Genomic DNA, 17,913 nt, shown 5'->3' with positions numbered 1-17,913 from the left:
TGTACAACCCAAATTTGCGTACCATACACCTCATGGCCTACGTAACCCTGTTTGAGAATACGACCCAACCTTTCTAGTAATGGCTGCCTTAACTGTTACGTCTTTTTAAATGCATCGCCACGCAGTGGTCCGTCCCTCGCTCCCCTTCCCACTCATAACGGTCTCTGGCTGTTTTGACCTCGACTTGAATTAAACACCCCCAAGAGCTCCCGCACTTCTGCGGGATGTTTGTGTTTCAATAACGTAGTAAAAATTCAGCAACGCCGTTAGCAATGGCTTTTTTCCGGAAAAAGCCGAAGCAGGCGTCGTCGTGGACCTACTCCACGTCGGCACTACCCGGAAAAAAACGAACTGCCGATCCGCTTCGGCAGTTTCCGGGAAGAGCCGAAACAGGAATCATCGCCTAAAATGGCTTCTTCGGTAATTTCCGGCAAAAGAAGCCGGAAAGCCTCTGGTGGCCGAACAAAGCCGAAGCTGCTAGGCTCGGGGTCTGCTCCAGCTTCGGGTTTTTTCCGGAAATTGCCGAAGCTGCCCGGAGACTGATCCTCGCAGCAAGAGAGATATAATTAGCCAAAGGTCTCCTTTTCCCCCACCTGTGGTGCAGGCAGGAGCCAGAGGGCCAAACCCGGAGCGCATTGGGTGTGCACCCCCAAGATCCCCTTTGTTGGCGGGCTGGCACCTTCGCCTCTGGCGGCCTGGGAGGAAGTGATAAGTGGCCAGATTTTGGCGCCAGCCCTGAGACGCCGCCAGCCGGGCCCGCGAGCAAGCGAGAAGAGCAGACCCCGCGGTAGCCAGCTCCTCGCACAGCGGCCCCGCCACAAAGGGTGAGTGCAGCCCCCGCCTCGCCGGGGAAATGGCGCTTCGGCGGCTCCCCTCCCCCCGCGCCGAGCTCAGTGGGGAAATGGCCGCGGTCTGCCACCGCCCGCCCTCGGCAAAGTGGCCGCATGGCCCCATCTTCCCCCCTCCCCCCACTGGGCCAAGGAGTGAAGCGCCCCGAGCTCCTCTACTTGCCCCCCCTCCCCGCGCGGGAGCCGCCTCGCCCCACCGGCCCCCACGTTCTCCTCCGTCACCGAACCCCCCAACCCTCCGCCAACAGCCCCTCGGCCGACGCGGGGCCTCTCCCCCGCCGGCGCTGCGCTCGGGCGCTGGGCCCGTCCCGCCTCGGAGCCGCGCCCAGGCAGAGGCTGGCGGTGGCCGTTCGCCAGCCGGCCATAGCGCGCTCTCAGGGGGGCCCAGGACTCACCCAGTCGCTCTCTCTGTCTCCGCGAGGCATCTTGCTTCGCCCAGGCGCTCGCTGAGGCCGCGTCCCCGTGTTTCAAGCTGCCGTCTCGGAGAGAAGCCCTGGCTGGCCCCCCTCTCGCTCCCGCACTGGCGACACGGTAGCAGCAGCGGCGGCGGCAGGAGGCTGCAGCTAGCGTGTAGGCGGCGTTGTGCGCTGTGCCCCGCCGCCAGCCAGCGCGCAGCTCAGCGCTCACACCCCGCAGTAGCCGCCCCAGCCGCTGCCCCCACCCCCTCAGATGTCGCTGCTGCTCAGTGCGCGCAGGGAGCAAGGAGGAGACGGGAAACCCGAGCCGCCGGGCACCATTGAAGTCTGTATCCTTCTCTCTTTCTTTCGTTTCCAATTTAACCTCGCCGTGAATTGGGCAGCGCCCCAAATCCCTTGCAGCTGGGCTCGTGTTTGGTGTAACTGCAAAGGTCCTGCCCCCCCGCCCCCCCAGCCCAACGCCGCCACCGCTGCCCGCCTTTAGCAGCCAGCCCAGCTGAAGGGAAGTGGCGGCGCTGGGCGGGAGAAAAGGGAGCTGAGCCCCGGGATCTCTAGGGGGTGCCTCTCCCCCGAGGTAGGAGGAAGGTTCTTGGGCCTCGCCGTGGTGCAACGTGAGGGGTGTGGGGAGGAGAGCGGTTAGACGCTGGGGGGCAGCCTGGGGAGACGCGGTAGCACCCAGCGTGGAGGCGGAGTGGGCACGTTCAGTAGACAAAGCGAAGCCCCCCGCATGGGGGGCGGTTTTTCCGCGGTCCGCCTGGCTTAGTCTTGGAGCGCAATGGTCGTGCTTGGCGAGGGGGCAACGTGGCGCTGGGAAGGGGCCGTCGCTCTCTCTTCAGGGCGGCTGTGTGAAATGGTGGCGGGCGGCTTTGGGCAACGCACATGACTTGCCGGGTCCGGCTGTCGTGTGGCCACAGCTGTTCCCTCTCCCACAAGGGGAAAGGGGCGCAGGGCTTCCCCCTCTATGTTGGGCTGCGGCTTGGCCCTACTCCGTGCAAAACCACCGGATTTGGCTCGCCTAGTCCCGTTAGGTCACCCAGGCCTTTTATGTGCACCCACCACAAGCCTATGGTGCAGCCTTACCCCTTCATTCCTCTACCACGGGCCTTTGTTTCCCTCCCCTCATCTCAATGGAGACAAGATGAGGTGCCCAGCAGCAGGGCCCAACCCTCACCCTCTGCCCGCCCCCCACCGGATTTGGCTACGATACCACCTCTTTGGCTGCCAGGAGATGAGAATTGGGCGGGATTGCTGAGTCAAAGGCCTCTTCTGGCCTTTAATAAAGGTTTACCTTTGTCTTGCTCATTTTGTAGTTTCTAGGGATGGGTGGTGAAATCTGTGCCCAGAGGTGATTAGTGTGAGAAATTGTATGGGAAAGGGGATGAGTTTGCTTCATCCAGACCATATGTTTGTATAATCTATTTAGGTTAATGAAATGTATATTTCTTAATTAAGCATTTTAGTCTTCAATATACAATGTGTGCAATTTGGCAGAGTTAATGTCTGTATTAGCCTTAACTCTTATCTTCTGATCCTTAAATTTACAACATTACAATTGCTTTAACATAATCTGCAGTTTATATGTATTTCTTGCTGTGTCAAGGTTACTGGTAACTCACTACTATGTTACACTACAGATACTTAGCTGTTGCTAATTAAAATCTAACTTTTGCATCTTGAAAATGCTTTTAAATATCTCTTGGTTAACTGCTAGAATCCGAACGCTTTTATCCCATTGGGTTTAAGGAAATATATATCCTAATGGTTCTCCCAGCCTCTCTCTGAAACATCTCTGCTTTATGCTGGTGGAAGGACATTCTTGTAACCCTTCCTACACAATCAGTAGCAAGAGTGATGGCTAGCATAATGGTGTGTTTGTGGGTTGTCAGAGAAACTAGTAATCTAGTTCTCTGGATTTAATCCACACTTGAAATGTTATGTGCAGTGAACACATGGGGGTTGGAACAAGGACCATGATTGTATTGGGATGCCTTTCGCTGAGTAATGTAAACTTCCTTTTAATTGTCATACATTTTTCTAGTAAAAGCTCTGCAAGTCTTCAATAAAAATGGCCTCCAATAAAACTACATTGGTAAGTTCATGAGCACCTAAAATATATAAGGATTTAACCGAAGTATTTTTCTTCAAAATTATAACTTGGCATCTCCATGTAGAAGATACATCCACATCTCTCCTCCCCAGCATTATTCTGACTAAAATCTCAGATCCAGAAAGTAAGGCTAATAGAAAGGACATTAACTTTGGCTTAAATAAAACTGCCATCTTACAAACAAAACAAAAGAACGTCTCTCTTTAATGGAGGTCTGTGCTCCAGTTCAGCTCTCTGACTTAAAGTGAAGATTGTTTAATAACCTTTAACAGAAAACACTTTGAATTTTTTAGCCTCCTTTCAGCACCCCATGTAATTCATTGTGTATTTAAAAAGGGCAAAAACATATTCATTTTAACTTCTTCTTAGCCGTTAAGGGAAAAATTATTGCAACTACAGGAACAGTACTATTACCTAATACTGATGTGACGGGGCATAGTTAGGATTGCTGTTGGAACTATTATTAGTAAATAACAATTCACTTTGATTTCAGAGGAGCAGAGATTATTAAATGTCTCCCCCACCTGGACCATTATAACAGGGCTTTGACAGGTATCAAGTTACTGTGAAACTTCTTGATATTCAATTATGAGCCAAAAAATTCTGAAATTAAGGACAAATGGATGTCACAGTAGTTGCTCTAATATTTGTTTAACTAATGGCAGTACATGTTTGTAAAGGACAGAAGTGCAGAACTCTAGTGCTAGGTTTACTTGATGGAAAAATAATAAACAAACAGATTTTTATATAGCCTAAATGTGGGGAAGGAGGGAAAATTGTGTGCTCTTATGACATTTACTAAAAAAAAGCCTGCTGTTAAACTTATTACTAGTCAGTAAGTACTAATTTATCCCATATCCAGACAAATTAAATATCACCTCCTGTCCCTTAACTGCCTCATTATTTTTCACTGGACTGCAACAGTGTAAGCAATAACATTGCAAACACTTTATCAAGCTAAGAACCCTCCATTAGAAGTAAGTGCCCCAACTCTCTAACATGAGTGAGGGTAATATCGGGTCCGAAATGCTCAGAGGACGGGAAGAGAACCTATTAATGCAGTCAGTATTTTTTTAGGAACTTAGCTGCACAGGTCAGGAAAATCAGCTAATGGTTCCCATAGGAACCATGCTTCTCCGAATGTATGAGGGGGACAGATAGTGTTTCTCTTGAAACTGTAACTTTGATGTTTCTGACTTTTGTATATCTGAACCATCTACCACAATGCTACATTAATGTTATAATCTTTCACTTGTATAAAATTAAAAAGGTGAGTGATGATACACTGAAGGAAATGTGTGTATACTACTATGTGAATTTTGAATATGGGAAAGTAGCAAAGTACACTTTATTCGAACATGCAACATTAAAATGCCCAGGATATGGTGTTCTCAGCTATGGGACTCGGAAAAAGAGGCCAAACGGGTATAGTGACAATTCTTTCCATTAACAACTTCAGATACTGTGTGCTTCTGTTGGGTGAAGTGCATGTAGAAGCATCCATCCACAGAGCATCCAAAATTTGAGATGAATGCACAATTTTTCTTCAGGCCATGCAGTCAGATATGCATAATAGAATGTAGTGAGGGACAAGAAGACAAGTTTGAACATCTGTCCTCGTGTACATATGAGGCATGCTTAAATCAGTAATGTCCAGTAAATTTCAAGTGTTCATGACAGTTTTTCAAGCAAGCGTCTTTTTTTTAAAAACAAAGCTCATATGCTTCCATGGAAGGCTTTGTGCATGCCAAATTTTTAAGTTTTTTAATTGATTTAGAGGTCTAAAAAGCGTTTGTACTTAAATTATGAGAATAAGAGGGTGAATTAATTTTTTTTCACTTTCTCAAAATAATTCCCCTTGATACTGAGTCGAAGCCCAAAGGAGACTCTCTCACAAAGTTGTATTCATTTGAATACATGTTTACTCATCAACTATAACTGTAGTGTTGCTACTATTGTGCTATGAGCATTATGTCACTTGTTCTTCACTTTTTGCTATTTTTCTATCTCTACTTATTTCTCTCTTCTGTCTTCCACTCCTTTCTTTCTTTAAAGGAAACTGCCTTCAGAGAATAGCTTGACATCTTCATATTTTTCCTTTCTCTCTGTCTTGATCTTGCATTCTTGCTCTCTTCTTGTATTCTCTCTCTCTCGGCCAAAAAATACCTGTGATTAAGTTGGCACTCTTCAGACATTGGTGCTTTGCTCAAAATATCATCTCTGGGACATATAAATAAAGATTTAAATCTGATTGTAAATGTTTGCTCTATTTTAAATCACCCTAGCCCCCAAACAAACACCACATTTGGTATCTTTATATGTATAAACTCACTGTTTAGAATAGAAATCTTGAAACCTATTTCCTTTTTTATATTTTATATTAAATACAAAATATTTTATATTTTGCTGTATGAACCTTCAATTTGTAGGTTTCTAACCAGGAGTCTGAAGTGGCATTTGGGAGGGGCTAATTGGGAAAAGGATCCTCAAGGATTACGTATGTTTTTGAAAAGAATTACAAAAAGTGGAAAGAACTAAATTTGGGCCTGACATACTTGATGATATCCCCTTTAAAAAACAAAACACCCACCCTTCCTCAAACTCTGGAAAGTCTATCTAAAACTTATGTAGAGTTTCAAAACAAACTGATGCATTGCTTTCTCAAAATGCAGATAGTACTCATGACCAATGCTATAATAGCAGGCCTGTCCTCAGTAGGAAAATACATTGGTAAAGGAAATGTGACAGCACTACTTAATTTTAATGCTCCCATAGGACTGCATTGTGGGAGCTTCAAAGTCCCGCTGCCATTTTGAATGCTTTCCTATAAGGAGCGCATCCAAAATGGCAACCAAAACTGTGCACTTAATCCCATAGAGCTCCAAACACTCAATGTGACAGTACGAGACTTGTTTCAAGCCTTTTAGGATTATTAACAAGGAAATTTTGAAAAATACCTTGTGTCCTTCTAATACATTTAATTGTGCCTTATTAAACTTGGAATGCCTTGAGGATGATGTGGATGTAATTAATTTTTATTTTAAGCATTTAAAGGATGTTATACAATAATATATCTAATGTACACTTAAATACAACATCTCTGTAAAGTTTTAATAAGATAAATTTTGTACATTAAGTGCTGTTCTTTAAGCTTAGCTATCTTAGGTTTTTGAACCTCTGTAACATGTGTTTGAGTGAAAGTTACATTGGTCCATGGGTAAAGATGGGGGGAGAATGGCAGCTATGGAATGTTACAAGTAACACATTCTGCTGGCAGCTGTTATCAGTTATTGTTGGGCATCCAGATTGGTATAGCAATATGTCTTTATCTCTTCTCCCCTCCACACTTTTACTTTTTTTGGAGGGAGTGAGAGGAAAGTAGTAATCAATTGCCTTTGGTTTTCTTTCTTAGTAGCCAGAATATCATTCCCTTTCTCTTTGGTCCACCTCCCCACAGTTCCTTTAACGCTTACTACTTTGTGTATGCCTTTATGCTGTTCCTTATACACTGCCTTTTTTGTGGGTGTTCAGTTATGTTTACTGTAGAAGTTATTGTAAATTTTGAGTCTTTGGCACTAGAGGAAGGAGTGGAATGACAATTAAGGGAAAGGAGGCATTGATTGCATAGGCAAAACATTTTGCCTTTAAAAAAGACTGTTTTCTCAGTTTTGGGTATTTTATTCAGCAACTTACAAAAAATGGCACTCAGATTACCTGCTCTAACCTAATAGGAAATTGAGCCCTGGACCCAGTATGAATAAGTTGCCATTTTTCTGCTATGTAGTGAGTAAAGGTTGTGCTTGACCGTTGAAATAGCTACATAAAGCAATATAAAATATATTATTATAAATATAATTTTTAACTTTTTTAGCACAAAATGGGAAAGAAACAGAATGGCAAAGGTAAAAAAGTTGAAGAAGCAGAGCCTGAAGAATTTGTTGTGGAGAAAGTCCTGGACAGACGTGTAGTGAATGGGAAGGTTGAATACTTCTTGAAATGGAAAGGATTTACAGAGTAAGGAATTCCAAATGTATATTTTTCTGGTAGCCCCTAAAATCCATTAGATACTTCGACAGGCAATAATACAGTGGAAAGTAAGGGCTTTTCTGTGCTTCAAACACTGCAGTGGTGCAGCTGCATTGCTTCAGTGAAGACTACCTATGTCAATGGAAAAACTCCAACTCACCGAGCGGTGGTTGCTAGGTCGATGGGAGAAACCTTGCACTGTGTATGCTGGGAGTTAGGTCAGTTTAATTGCATTGCTTGGGGTGTGGATTTTTCACAATCCAGAGTAACATAGTTATACTAACCTAAGTTCATAGTGTATACCAGGCCTAAGAGTGAGTAGCCTTTCATTTAGGATGACTTGGGGCTTGGCTACATTTGTGAGTTACAGCGCAATAAAGGAGCCCCGGGCACACTAGCTCACTACCTGTCCATGCTGGCAAGGCACGTAGAGCACTCTGACTCCGTGGCTACAGCGCTGCTGGTACTCCACCTCGGCTTGTGGAATAACATTTGCTGCGCCCCCGCCGGAGCACCGCAGCACCAGTGTGAACGAGGAGTTGCATTCCTGCACTCTGATCAGGCTCCGGAAATGTCCCATAATCCCCTTAAGTCAAGTGGCCACTCTTGTCATTGTTTTTGAATCGCCGCAGGAATGCGGATATGCCCTTTGCAAGCTCTGTTTCTAACAGCCGGCTGCTTACCTGCTCTGAAACAAAGCAAGCCATTAGTGTGGAATGTGGAGGGGTGGGGGAGAGGGTCTGCTGCTGTCTAAAATTACAAGACAGCATGCTGACATGCTCTCAACCCCCCCAAAACCCACTCTCTCTCCCCCCCATATACACACAACATGCTCCCTGTCACACTCCACCCCCCCATTTGAAAAGCACGTTGCAGTCACTTGCATGCTGGGATAGCTGCCCATAATGCACCACTCCCAATGCCGCTGCAAGTGATGCAAATGTGGCTACGCCAGTGCGCTAGAAGCTGTCAGTGTGGACAGACTGCAGCACTTTCCCTACTGTGCTCTCCGAAGGCTGGTTTAACTCAAAGCGCTCTACATCTGCAAATGTAGCCATGCCCTTTGTATTTTAAAATTATAAAAGGGAAAGGGATATTGTATACTGGAGCTTCTGTTGGTGGGTTATCAGACTTCAGTAGCCCATAGCATTTCAAAACAAGCAGATCTATTTTAAGTATGTATTCATTCTTCTAACTAATGTTTTAAGGATATTTTGAGACCAGGGTGGAAGAAAATCTGAAGTAACTGTAATATTCAATAAGGCCTCACTAATAGTTGTACTTTGCCACTGTTTCTCAGTATAGATATACACATAAACACCTTTTATTGATATAACTGTGTGCACGTTATAGGTTGCACTGATTTAACTTCCTGTTTTAAAAAAATTGATAGCTAAATTGGTGCTAATGCACTGTAGAGAAACTCTGACCCCATATAGTTAAGACATGGATAACAAAGCTAAATTCACTCGAGGAACTCTGGGCTTGCTTGACTAGTGATCACTCTGCTCAGAGTTAATTGTGGGAGATTACACTTCTTCAGCTGCAAAATAAATAAATAAATCCCTTTAAACATATATCCTACCTACTGGTAGAACACATCCACAATCTTGCACACATTACTCCTAGGGGAATTCTGCGCCACTGTGTGCACACAGAATTCATGTCCCTTTGTAGATTTCTTTGCTTCCCTGCAGAAAATAATGGGGAAGGTGGGCGCTTGGGGATGTCCATGGGCATAGTTCACTGAGGCATTGCCCCCCAAACAGAGGTATGGGGTTGTGCCACTCCTTCCCCTCTATTTCTGTGAGCACAGAACTGGCTGGGTAAAGGAGGGTGCCGCTTGGCTCTGCTGACTCTGCAGCTGGACACTGCCTCCTGGGTTCTAGTGCTAGTTGTGCTCCCCTTCTGTGTGCTGGGAGCCATCCAGTGAGTGCCCATGGGGGAAGGGAGGGTGGAGTGGGAGGAGGGAGCTGGGAGAGGGGCATGTGGGATTGATGGGCGGGAGGATAGTGCTTGGGGAGGGGCATTAGGAAAGGGATGGGAAAGAGAGGGAGGAAGTGGGAGCCCTTCATGGGGTGTCCCCTTGGCCGCCTCTAATGCTCCCCTGGTAAGCAGGCCCATTGAACCGCCACCCCTCCGTGCACCTACCTGGACCATCCCAACAAGCCCCCCCAGACTCCTATTCCATTGAGCCCAACTAGCTCCCAACCACTTTCATCTGGACCATCCTGCAGAGTCCCATTGCCCCTCTGACTGGAACTCCCCAACGAGCCCCTGTGCATCCAGATTCTTCCCTCCCCCACACCTGCTCCCTCCCTCCCCCCCCAAGCTGCTTGCATCGGATTGCCCCACACAAAATCCTCTGACCCCACTTCTGGATCCCTCCACCACACTAAGCCCCTCTATACTTGGATCCTGCTGGGCTGAGCCTGCTTGCCCACACCTAGTGCACCTGGCGCAGAGGGGGCAGGGTCCCAGGGTGTTTTTGGGGCAGGCCTGGCCCTTGTACTGTGCCAGGGTTGGGTGCAGCCTCATGGCTGAGTCCCTGTCCCAGGAGAGGGGGAGCTGCAGGGTGATCTACCTCTGTGCAGCAAGTGGCCTGTGCTCCCCACTGACATGCTGGAGCCTCCCCATTTATTTATTGACTAATAAAAAACTGCAGAATTTTAAACTGTACACAGGATTTTTACTTTGTAGCACAGAATTCCCTCAAGAGTAACACATTTATGTTATAATTGTATATTGCTCGAAATAGTCACACTATGATTGCCTGTGTATTATCTCCTAAAGTGCATATTCTGCTCAGATGTACATAGCAGTAACTTGTTTAGTCTGGATGTTTATGGGACTTGCCTCAAGATATCCCAGTATATTTCAGTAACTGAAAATATCTTGGGGATTCCCATGTTTGTGCAATGTTTGGTACTGGTGCATATGATTGACTGAGAAGGCACTTATACTGTCTAGGGACACAGTTAATAGATTTGACGTTCAGTAGCAAATAAAACTAAGCACACTTGGATAGTTTCCAGACTTAATTAGTTTCTTCTTATGCCCCCAGACAGTTTATATGGTTCTCTATCTGTATTTGAAGGTGTTTAAATAGGAAGGGAGTAGAGTTTTGAGGGTCAGTCAGCTTCTACTGGGTGGGTTGGTAGGGATTAAAAAAAAAATGTTGTGGATGGGGATGTCTGTACTGTATCTTCTGTCAGCAGTTGTTCTGCAGCAATAACAGAATAGAGCATAACTCTAAGTGCATATCTGATGACTGCAAGGTAATTTAAGAAAATAAAGTAGACTCCCCTCTTCTTTAAGAAGCCTGTTTTATGTGCTGGGGAAGAAGCTTTTGCTTACTGTCAGTTATGTGGCTAAATTAGGTTTCTGGGCTTTTGATAATCTCATGAGCTAGCTGTATGTATGTTTCAGTGCTGACAACACATGGGAGCCTGAAGAAAACTTAGATTGTCCAGAGTTAATTGAAGCCTTTCTGAACTCCCAGAAAGCTGGTAAAGAAAAAACAGATGGTGGTAAAAGAAAATCTTTATCAGATAGTGAATCTGATGACAGCAAATCAAAGAAAAAGAGGGATTCTGTAAGTATTTTGAAGTTGTTGCTATACAAATGCTTTTTCTTATGTTGAATGTTTGTACCCAAATTTTAAAAAATTCTAGGAGTGATCCAGGGAATTGTAGACAATCCATACATCTATATCTAGAAAATTGGTTTAGAACAATAATTTAAAAACAGAATAACAAAACACCTGGAAGATCATGATGATAGGGTCTAACCAGCATGGCTTCTGCAAAAGAAAGTTGTCTCACTAATATATTTGAACATGACAAAGTAGTGAATAAATAGTCAACAAAGTCTTCCTTGGACTTCCAAAAGACCTTTTGACAAGGTTCCACGAAAGAAGATAATACTCTCACCAAGGAATATTTATTATGGCTCTAGGAGATAATGAAGCAGAGAATAGGATTAAATCAGTGGTTCTCAAACTTTTGTACTGGTGACCCTTTTCATACAACATGCCTCTGAGTGCGACCCCCCCTCCACCCCCCCATAAAGTAAAAATACTTTCTTATATATTTGACACCATTATAAATACTGGCGGTAAAGCGGGGCTTGGGGTGGAGGCTGACAGCTCGCAACTCTCCCCCCCATGTATGAACCTCACCACCCCCTGCGGGGTACCGACCCCCAGTTTGAGAACCCCTGGATTAAATGGTCAATTTTCATCATGGGTTACGGTGCCTCAATGTTTTGTTCTAGGTCCAATGTTTTAATATATTAATGATTTAGAAAGGGAGGTGAGTGATGCTACTAACATTTGCAAATGAAAAAGATGTTTAGGTTAGTCATGACCAGAGAGGGCTGAAGAATTTCAGAAAGACCTAAACAAACTAGAAAAATGGGCAGCATGATGGTGAATGATTTCATTGCTGACAAGTACAAAATAATGTATATTGGAGGGGAAAACATAAATGTCTTGCAGGATTCTAAAGTAACTATTAATTCAAGCAAGGGACCTTGGTGTCATTGTAGACAGCTCACTGAAAATATCTGTTCAGTATGCAGCTGTGTAGTTCGTTTTTTGTTGTTGGTTTTTTTTGTTTTTTTTTTTTTAAAGTTAGGATGCATAGGTCAGTGGTTTCCAAACTGGGTCATGACCCAGTACTGAGTCATGGAATAGAATACATTGGGTCGCAGCAGCTCTCATCAGCACCACCATCAGTGGTGCTGCCTGGCTAAGGCAGGCTAGTTCCTATCTGTTCCAACACTGCGCTGTGTCCCAGAAGTGATCAGCAGCAGGTCCAGTTTCTACGCGCTGGGGGAGTGGCATGGGGCTCTACGCACTGCCCGAGCACCAGCTCTGCACTCCCATTGGCCGGAGCTGTGGGAGGCGGTGCCTGTGGGTGAGAGTCGCATAGAGCCGCTTGCGCGCCTCTACCTAGGAGCCAGACCTGCTGCTGGCCGCTTCCGGAGCGCACTGTGGTCTCTCTGGTGCCAGGACAGGCAGGAAGCCTGCCTCTGCACCCCAGGTGTGCTGCTGTCCAGGAGTTGCTGGAGGTAAACCTGTGCCCCAATCCCCTGCCCCAGCCCTGAGCCTTCACCCAGAGCCCTGACCCCCTGATTCAGACCTGGGCCCCCCCAAACCAGAGCACCCTCCTGCAGCCCACACCCCCAACTCTCTGCCCCAGCCTTCCACATTCCAAACCCCTTATCCCCAGCTCCGTAGGGTCGTGGGCATCAACAGTTTTCTTCAACTGGGTCGCCAGAAAAAAAGTTTGAAAACCACTGGCATAGGGGTAGGATGATGAATAATACAAATATTCTAATTCCTTTATATAAATCAGTGTATGGCCTCATATGGAATACTGTATATAGTATTGATCACCCCATCTCAAAAAGAATATTGTACAACGGGTGGGGGGAGGGGGAGAAGAGCAGTGAGACCAATCAAAGGCATGGATTAAACTCATGAAGAGAAATTGAAAGATTGGGATTATTTACTTTAGAAAGGAGATGACTGAAAGGGAACATGATCAAAGTATACATGATGGTTAATGGTATAGAGAAGGTAGATTGGGAACTCCTGTTCTTCCCTGTCTCATAATACATTGACAAAGAGACATTCAATGAAATTCACAAAGTGGGAAATTCAAAAACAGTAAAAGGAAATACTTTTAACCCAATGGATAATTAAACTGTGGAATTCATTACAATAGGAAGTCACTCAGGCCAAGTACTTAAGATATTAACTTAGGTCCTGAAGCATTAGTGTCCCTTACAAAATTTGTCATTAATCTGGATATTCCTGATACCCATGTCCAACTCTGTTTTAAATCTTTGCCATTAGAGATCAGAATGAGACCTCTGGGGACATATTATCCCATGTCTGCCTACTGTGGGGATTTTACATCTTCCTCTGAGGCATCGGGTATTGGCCATTGTCTGAAAGCAGGCTGGATTTAGATGGACCTTAGATCTGACCTAGTATGGCAATTCCTATTTTCCTATGAACTAAAACAGTAAAAGTTGATAACTCTTGAAAGTCAAAGAAATCAACTCGCATATCTGGATCTGTTCTCACACCTTCTAAATGTACCACACATGAAAGCAGGGGTGGGCAAACTTTTTGGCCCGAGGGCCACATCAGCGTTGCAAAACTAATATGGAGGGCCAGGTAGGGAAGGCTGTGCCTCCCCAAGCAGCCTGGCCCGAACCCCTGACCCATCCTACCCTCCCTGCTCCTTGTACCCTGACCGCCCCCTCCTGGGACCCCCCACCCCTCACCACCCCCTGGGACCTCACCCCCATCCAACCCTCCCGCTCCCTGTCCTCTGACTGCTCCGACCCCTATCTACACCCTCACCCCCTGACAGCCCCCCTGCCTGACTCCCACGCCTATCCAACCCCCAGTCCACCACCCCCCAGAACCTCTGCCCCATCCAACGGCTCCCTGTCCCCTGACTTCCCCCCCGGGGCCTCCTGCCCTTTATCCAACTCCCTGCCCCCTTACCATGCCACTCAGAGCGGCAGGAGCTCGCAGCCACGCCACCCAGCCAGAGCCAGCCATGCTGCCAGAGTGCTGGCAGCACGGTGAACTGAGGCTGCAGGGGAGGGGCTGGGGGCTAGCCTTCCTGGCCAGGAGCTTTGGGACCGGGCGGGCCATAGCTTGCCCACCTCTGCTTTAAAGGGATGCTGTTGATAAGTTTAGGCCTGAAATGACTTGACTTCAAAGTAATTATCTCATGGGTAATGACTAGTCTAAAATCATTCCAAGTCTGCATCTGAAAATAGGGGTAGAGGAAAAGATACCATTGCCATTTAAGACCAGCAAAGGGAGAAAAAGGTAACTGGTCATCTTTTCCTAGAGCTGTTCTTTACCTTTTATTACTGATGCACAAAAGTACACAGTGGGCATTAGTTCACTATAAAACAAAATTATTTGACATGAGACACTTAAGTTGGTAAAACAGTCTACATCAGAGGTGGGCAAACTACGGCCCGTGGGACCCTCCTGCCCAGCCCTTGAGCTCCTGGTCCAGGAGGCTGGCCCCTGGCCCCTCCCCTGCTGCCCCCCTCACCCCCACAGCCTCAGCGTGCCATGCCACCAGCGCGATGCTCTGGGCAGCCGGGCAGTGCAGTTGCAGAGCTGCAACCTGATCCAGTGCTCTGTGGTGCACGGTTGGGGGGGTTGGATAGAGGGCAGGGGAGTTCAGGGGCGGGGGGTGGTCAGGGGGCGGGGGTATGGATAGGGGTTGGGTCAGTCAGAGGGTGGGGAACAGGGGGGTTGGATGGGGCAGGGGTCTCGGGGGGCAGTCAGGAATGGGGGGGGGATTGGATGGGGTTGCAGGGGGCAGTCGGGGTGGGGGGTCTGGAGGTGGTCAGGAGGGAGCAGGAGTTGGTGGATGGGGCAGGAGTCCCAGCGGGGCCAACAGGGAACAGTGCGGGCTTGATGGAGTAGGAGTCCTGGGGAAGCCATCGGGGACAAGGAACAGGGGGGGTTGGATGGGGCAGGAGTCTCAGGGGGCGAGAAGCGGGGGGGAGTCGGATAGGAGGCGGTGGCCAGGCCACGCCTGGCTGTTTGGGGAGACACAGCCTCCCCTAACCAGCCCTCCATACAATTTTGGAAACCCGATGTGGCCCTCAGGCCAAAAAGTTTGCCCGCCCCGGTCTACATTGTAGATCTTATAAGTTAGGCTGCAAGTCTTTTGTGGAGGTCTTGAAAGTCACAGATTCTATGTCTTTCTGGGACCTCCATGTCTTCTACAGCAGCCAGTGTGGCTGACCCTAGGGCTGCCCGAGCAGCTGGGGCAGCCCCTGGGTAAGCTGCACCAGCTGCTGCTTTGGGAGCAGCAAAGTCATGGATAGGTCATGGGTGGTGACTTTTTGTTTATTGCTTGTGACCTGTCCATGACTTTTACTAAAAACACCTGTCACTAAATCATAGCCTTACTTATAAAGTGATAGGCAGTCTTCTTAAAATAACCTTAAATTTGAATGTTAAGCAAATTTATTTTAAATTTCAATTTTTAGACTAATTTAGAGGGATTTTTTGTTTAATCTTAAGGGTATGGTCATGTAAACAATGACTGCATACTCTTAGTTATTCCTGTATGGTACCCTTGACATCATTGTGATTTTTTTTTTTTTCACAAGGAAATACCTGTTTGCAGGCTTGGATTTTAATTTCTCTGCAGAAATCACTTCTAACTCAGAGCTATTGCCGCGCTCCTAAACTCAGGAAATTGGCTGCAGTTTGCATGTCACTCATACACTCATATAGGTGAACTATGGGATGCTACGATGTTCCCTGACCTTTACACTAAGCTTCCACTAGAAAGATGCTTCCTGCCTTATCTAGTTTTCTGAAATAAATGTGTATATTAATGATGTAAATTCATCTTTTTTGCTAAATTTAACTAATTCAGGGGCTCATTCTAAAGCGTAAAATGACAAAATAAATCTTGACTTGATGTAAGCTGTAACTTGTCTGACACTTGCCTTAAAATGATGAAAATTAATGTTAAACTAGATGTGACTTTCAACCTTTCTAACAGGTTGATAAACCAAGGGGGTTTGCAAGAGGTCTTGATCCTGAGCGGATAATTGGGGCCACAGATAGCAGCGGAGAACTTATGTTTCTCATGAAATGGTAAGTGATGTACAGACAACTCTGATCCACTGTTTAAACTGGTAAGAAACCATTTCCTTTTTGGAATGAGGCAGGAAAGATAACAATTTACTTGTTTCTGTGTTTGGGAACCTGTCCTGAGCAAATAGTAAGTAGAGTAAGATTGGAATCTCATTTCTAATATTCATTGGTCAAACTAATGAGAGACTGAATACATGCTTTTTGGCAGAGGAGTGTGGGCAGTGCAATAGTAGCTTCCATCCCTTTATTTAAATGTCTAATTTTGCTCTCAATGAAGTCCAACTGAGTTACCCCAGAAATATCAGAGTCTCACTTCGAGACACTTAAAGATTTGCACTTTAGAAGACTCTTACTCCTCCTCTTAAAAACTACAAGTAGTGGATATGTGAAGTTTGGGATGTATATAAAATGCAGGTTGTTGCAATTTGGAATTTCTGTAGCATTATTAAATGAAGAAATGAGAGAACTTGTTTGTTCTTATTTCCTGTCTTTGTGGCTAGCTTATACTTTGTTATATGCAACAAGCCTACTTCTAACATGCATGTGAAATCAGTAAAAGTTTTTAAAATACAGGGGTATCAACTGTGTCTGTCTTGCATTTTCTCTCACTCTGACACGGGATCAAAAATTGCAATCTGATAAATTGTTTATTGCATATGTTTCAATTGGATTTAATAGTTTGTGATTGTCCAGTTTACCCAGAGTGACACTGTCAATTTAACTGTCCGTGACACCTGTCTGAAAAGTTTTACATGACATTAGAAGTAATGCATAATACTAGACAGGTTATCCTTTGTTGTGTAGTCAGTGTTTTCTTTGTGCAGTGTTTCCCTTTTTGTCTGTGTGGATCTCTCAAACAGGAAAGAGAGACGTTTTTTATTGAGGGGAAAATGCGACTGTAAAACACAAATTGGCAGGGAAAACTGGGGACTGCTGTATTGAAACTGGTATTAACTAGAAATTGTGATGTTCAATTGATGTCCTTTTAAGAGGACCTTCTCAGAGTGATGGCCTCTGGAAAGTTGCTAATGGTGATTAATAGGGATAGATATTTCTAAAATTTAAACTCCTACCTCTGCTCCTTGATCATGAAATATATTCTAATCTCAATTGCAGACGCATCTGGTTTAGTAATAGCTCTTAAACTCAAGACTTTTTTTTTTTTTTTTTAAACCCTGCCCTCTTAGGAAAGACTCGGATGAGGCAGACTTGGTGCTGGCCAAAGAAGCTAACATGAAATGTCCTCAGATTGTAATTGCTTTTTATGAAGAGCGACTAACTTGGCATTCGTGTCCGGAAGATGAAGCACAATAATCATTTGCATTGCTTTTTTATATATATATATGAATATTAAAACCTGGATTTGGATTTTATTCTTTTGATTTATTAGCAATGTGAGAAACCTCTACATTCTAATGAGAATTGAGTTTGATATGTTTGTTTTTTGAAGTAGTGTGTTTTGCATCAACAGCAAGTAAATAAAGGCTTTCTGCAACTTGCTTCATTAATGAAAGGACAGCATTTGATACTATTTCCTCCATATTAGGTAAAGGCTTTTTTAAACCTTCATGATCCTCCATAGTTATTACTGAATCATAACAAATGTTTAAACAAACTCACAGATGTTTTATAGTCTTCTATGCTATTGATGTGCATGTATCTTCTTTACCCCAACCTAGCCCCGTAACATGTAGAACCATTCTTTTTAGTCTTTGAGGTAATTTAGTCCCAAAGAGGCCAGGTAAAAACTAACTTTGTAGTAATTTGAATGTTATCATACTGTATATTGTTTACTTTATTGTAAATACTGGTGAACGGTGGTCAATAAAATAGTTTTATATTCTTCCTTTA

At 45.2% G+C, this 17,913-nt stretch overlaps 2 protein-coding genes across 5 annotated transcripts in view; one reads left to right on the top strand and one right to left on the bottom strand.

Annotated features, from left to right (window-relative positions):
* The window catches only part of HNRNPA2B1 (heterogeneous nuclear ribonucleoprotein A2/B1), a 17,065-nt gene extending 15,640 nt beyond the window's left edge, over positions 1-1,425 (bottom strand). Inside the window, exon 1 of the mRNA XM_077811354.1 lies at positions 1,244-1,425. Within this exon, the coding sequence (XP_077667480.1) occupies positions 1,244-1,273 (30 nt within the window). The 5' untranslated portion in view covers positions 1,274-1,425. The remainder of the gene's footprint in view (positions 1-1,243) is intronic.
* CBX3 (chromobox 3) lies at positions 512-17,913 on the top strand. Of its 4 annotated transcripts, none has more exons than XM_077811357.1 (6): positions 513-824; positions 3,303-3,353; positions 7,243-7,385; positions 10,827-10,992; positions 15,968-16,062; positions 17,250-17,913. In XM_077811357.1, exons 2-6 carry the CDS (start codon positions 3,330-3,332, stop codon positions 17,374-17,376), a joined length of 555 nt encoding a protein of 184 aa, XP_077667483.1. In that variant the 5' UTR covers positions 513-824; positions 3,303-3,329; the 3' UTR covers positions 17,377-17,913. The 4 variants fall into 4 exon arrangements, with proteins under 4 accessions (XP_077667485.1, XP_077667483.1, XP_077667482.1 ...); XM_077811356.1 differs by lacking the exon at positions 513-824 and adding an exon at positions 1,451-1,589; XM_077811358.1 differs by lacking the exon at positions 513-824 and adding an exon at positions 1,703-1,838.

This window comes from Eretmochelys imbricata, chromosome 2, assembly GCF_965152235.1.
Source record: "Eretmochelys imbricata isolate rEreImb1 chromosome 2, rEreImb1.hap1, whole genome shotgun sequence".
Classification (NCBI taxonomy): domain Eukaryota; kingdom Metazoa; phylum Chordata; order Testudines; family Cheloniidae; genus Eretmochelys; species Eretmochelys imbricata.
The sequence above is the reverse complement of the archived record's forward strand: the minus strand, read 5'-3'. Positions and strand labels throughout refer to the sequence as shown.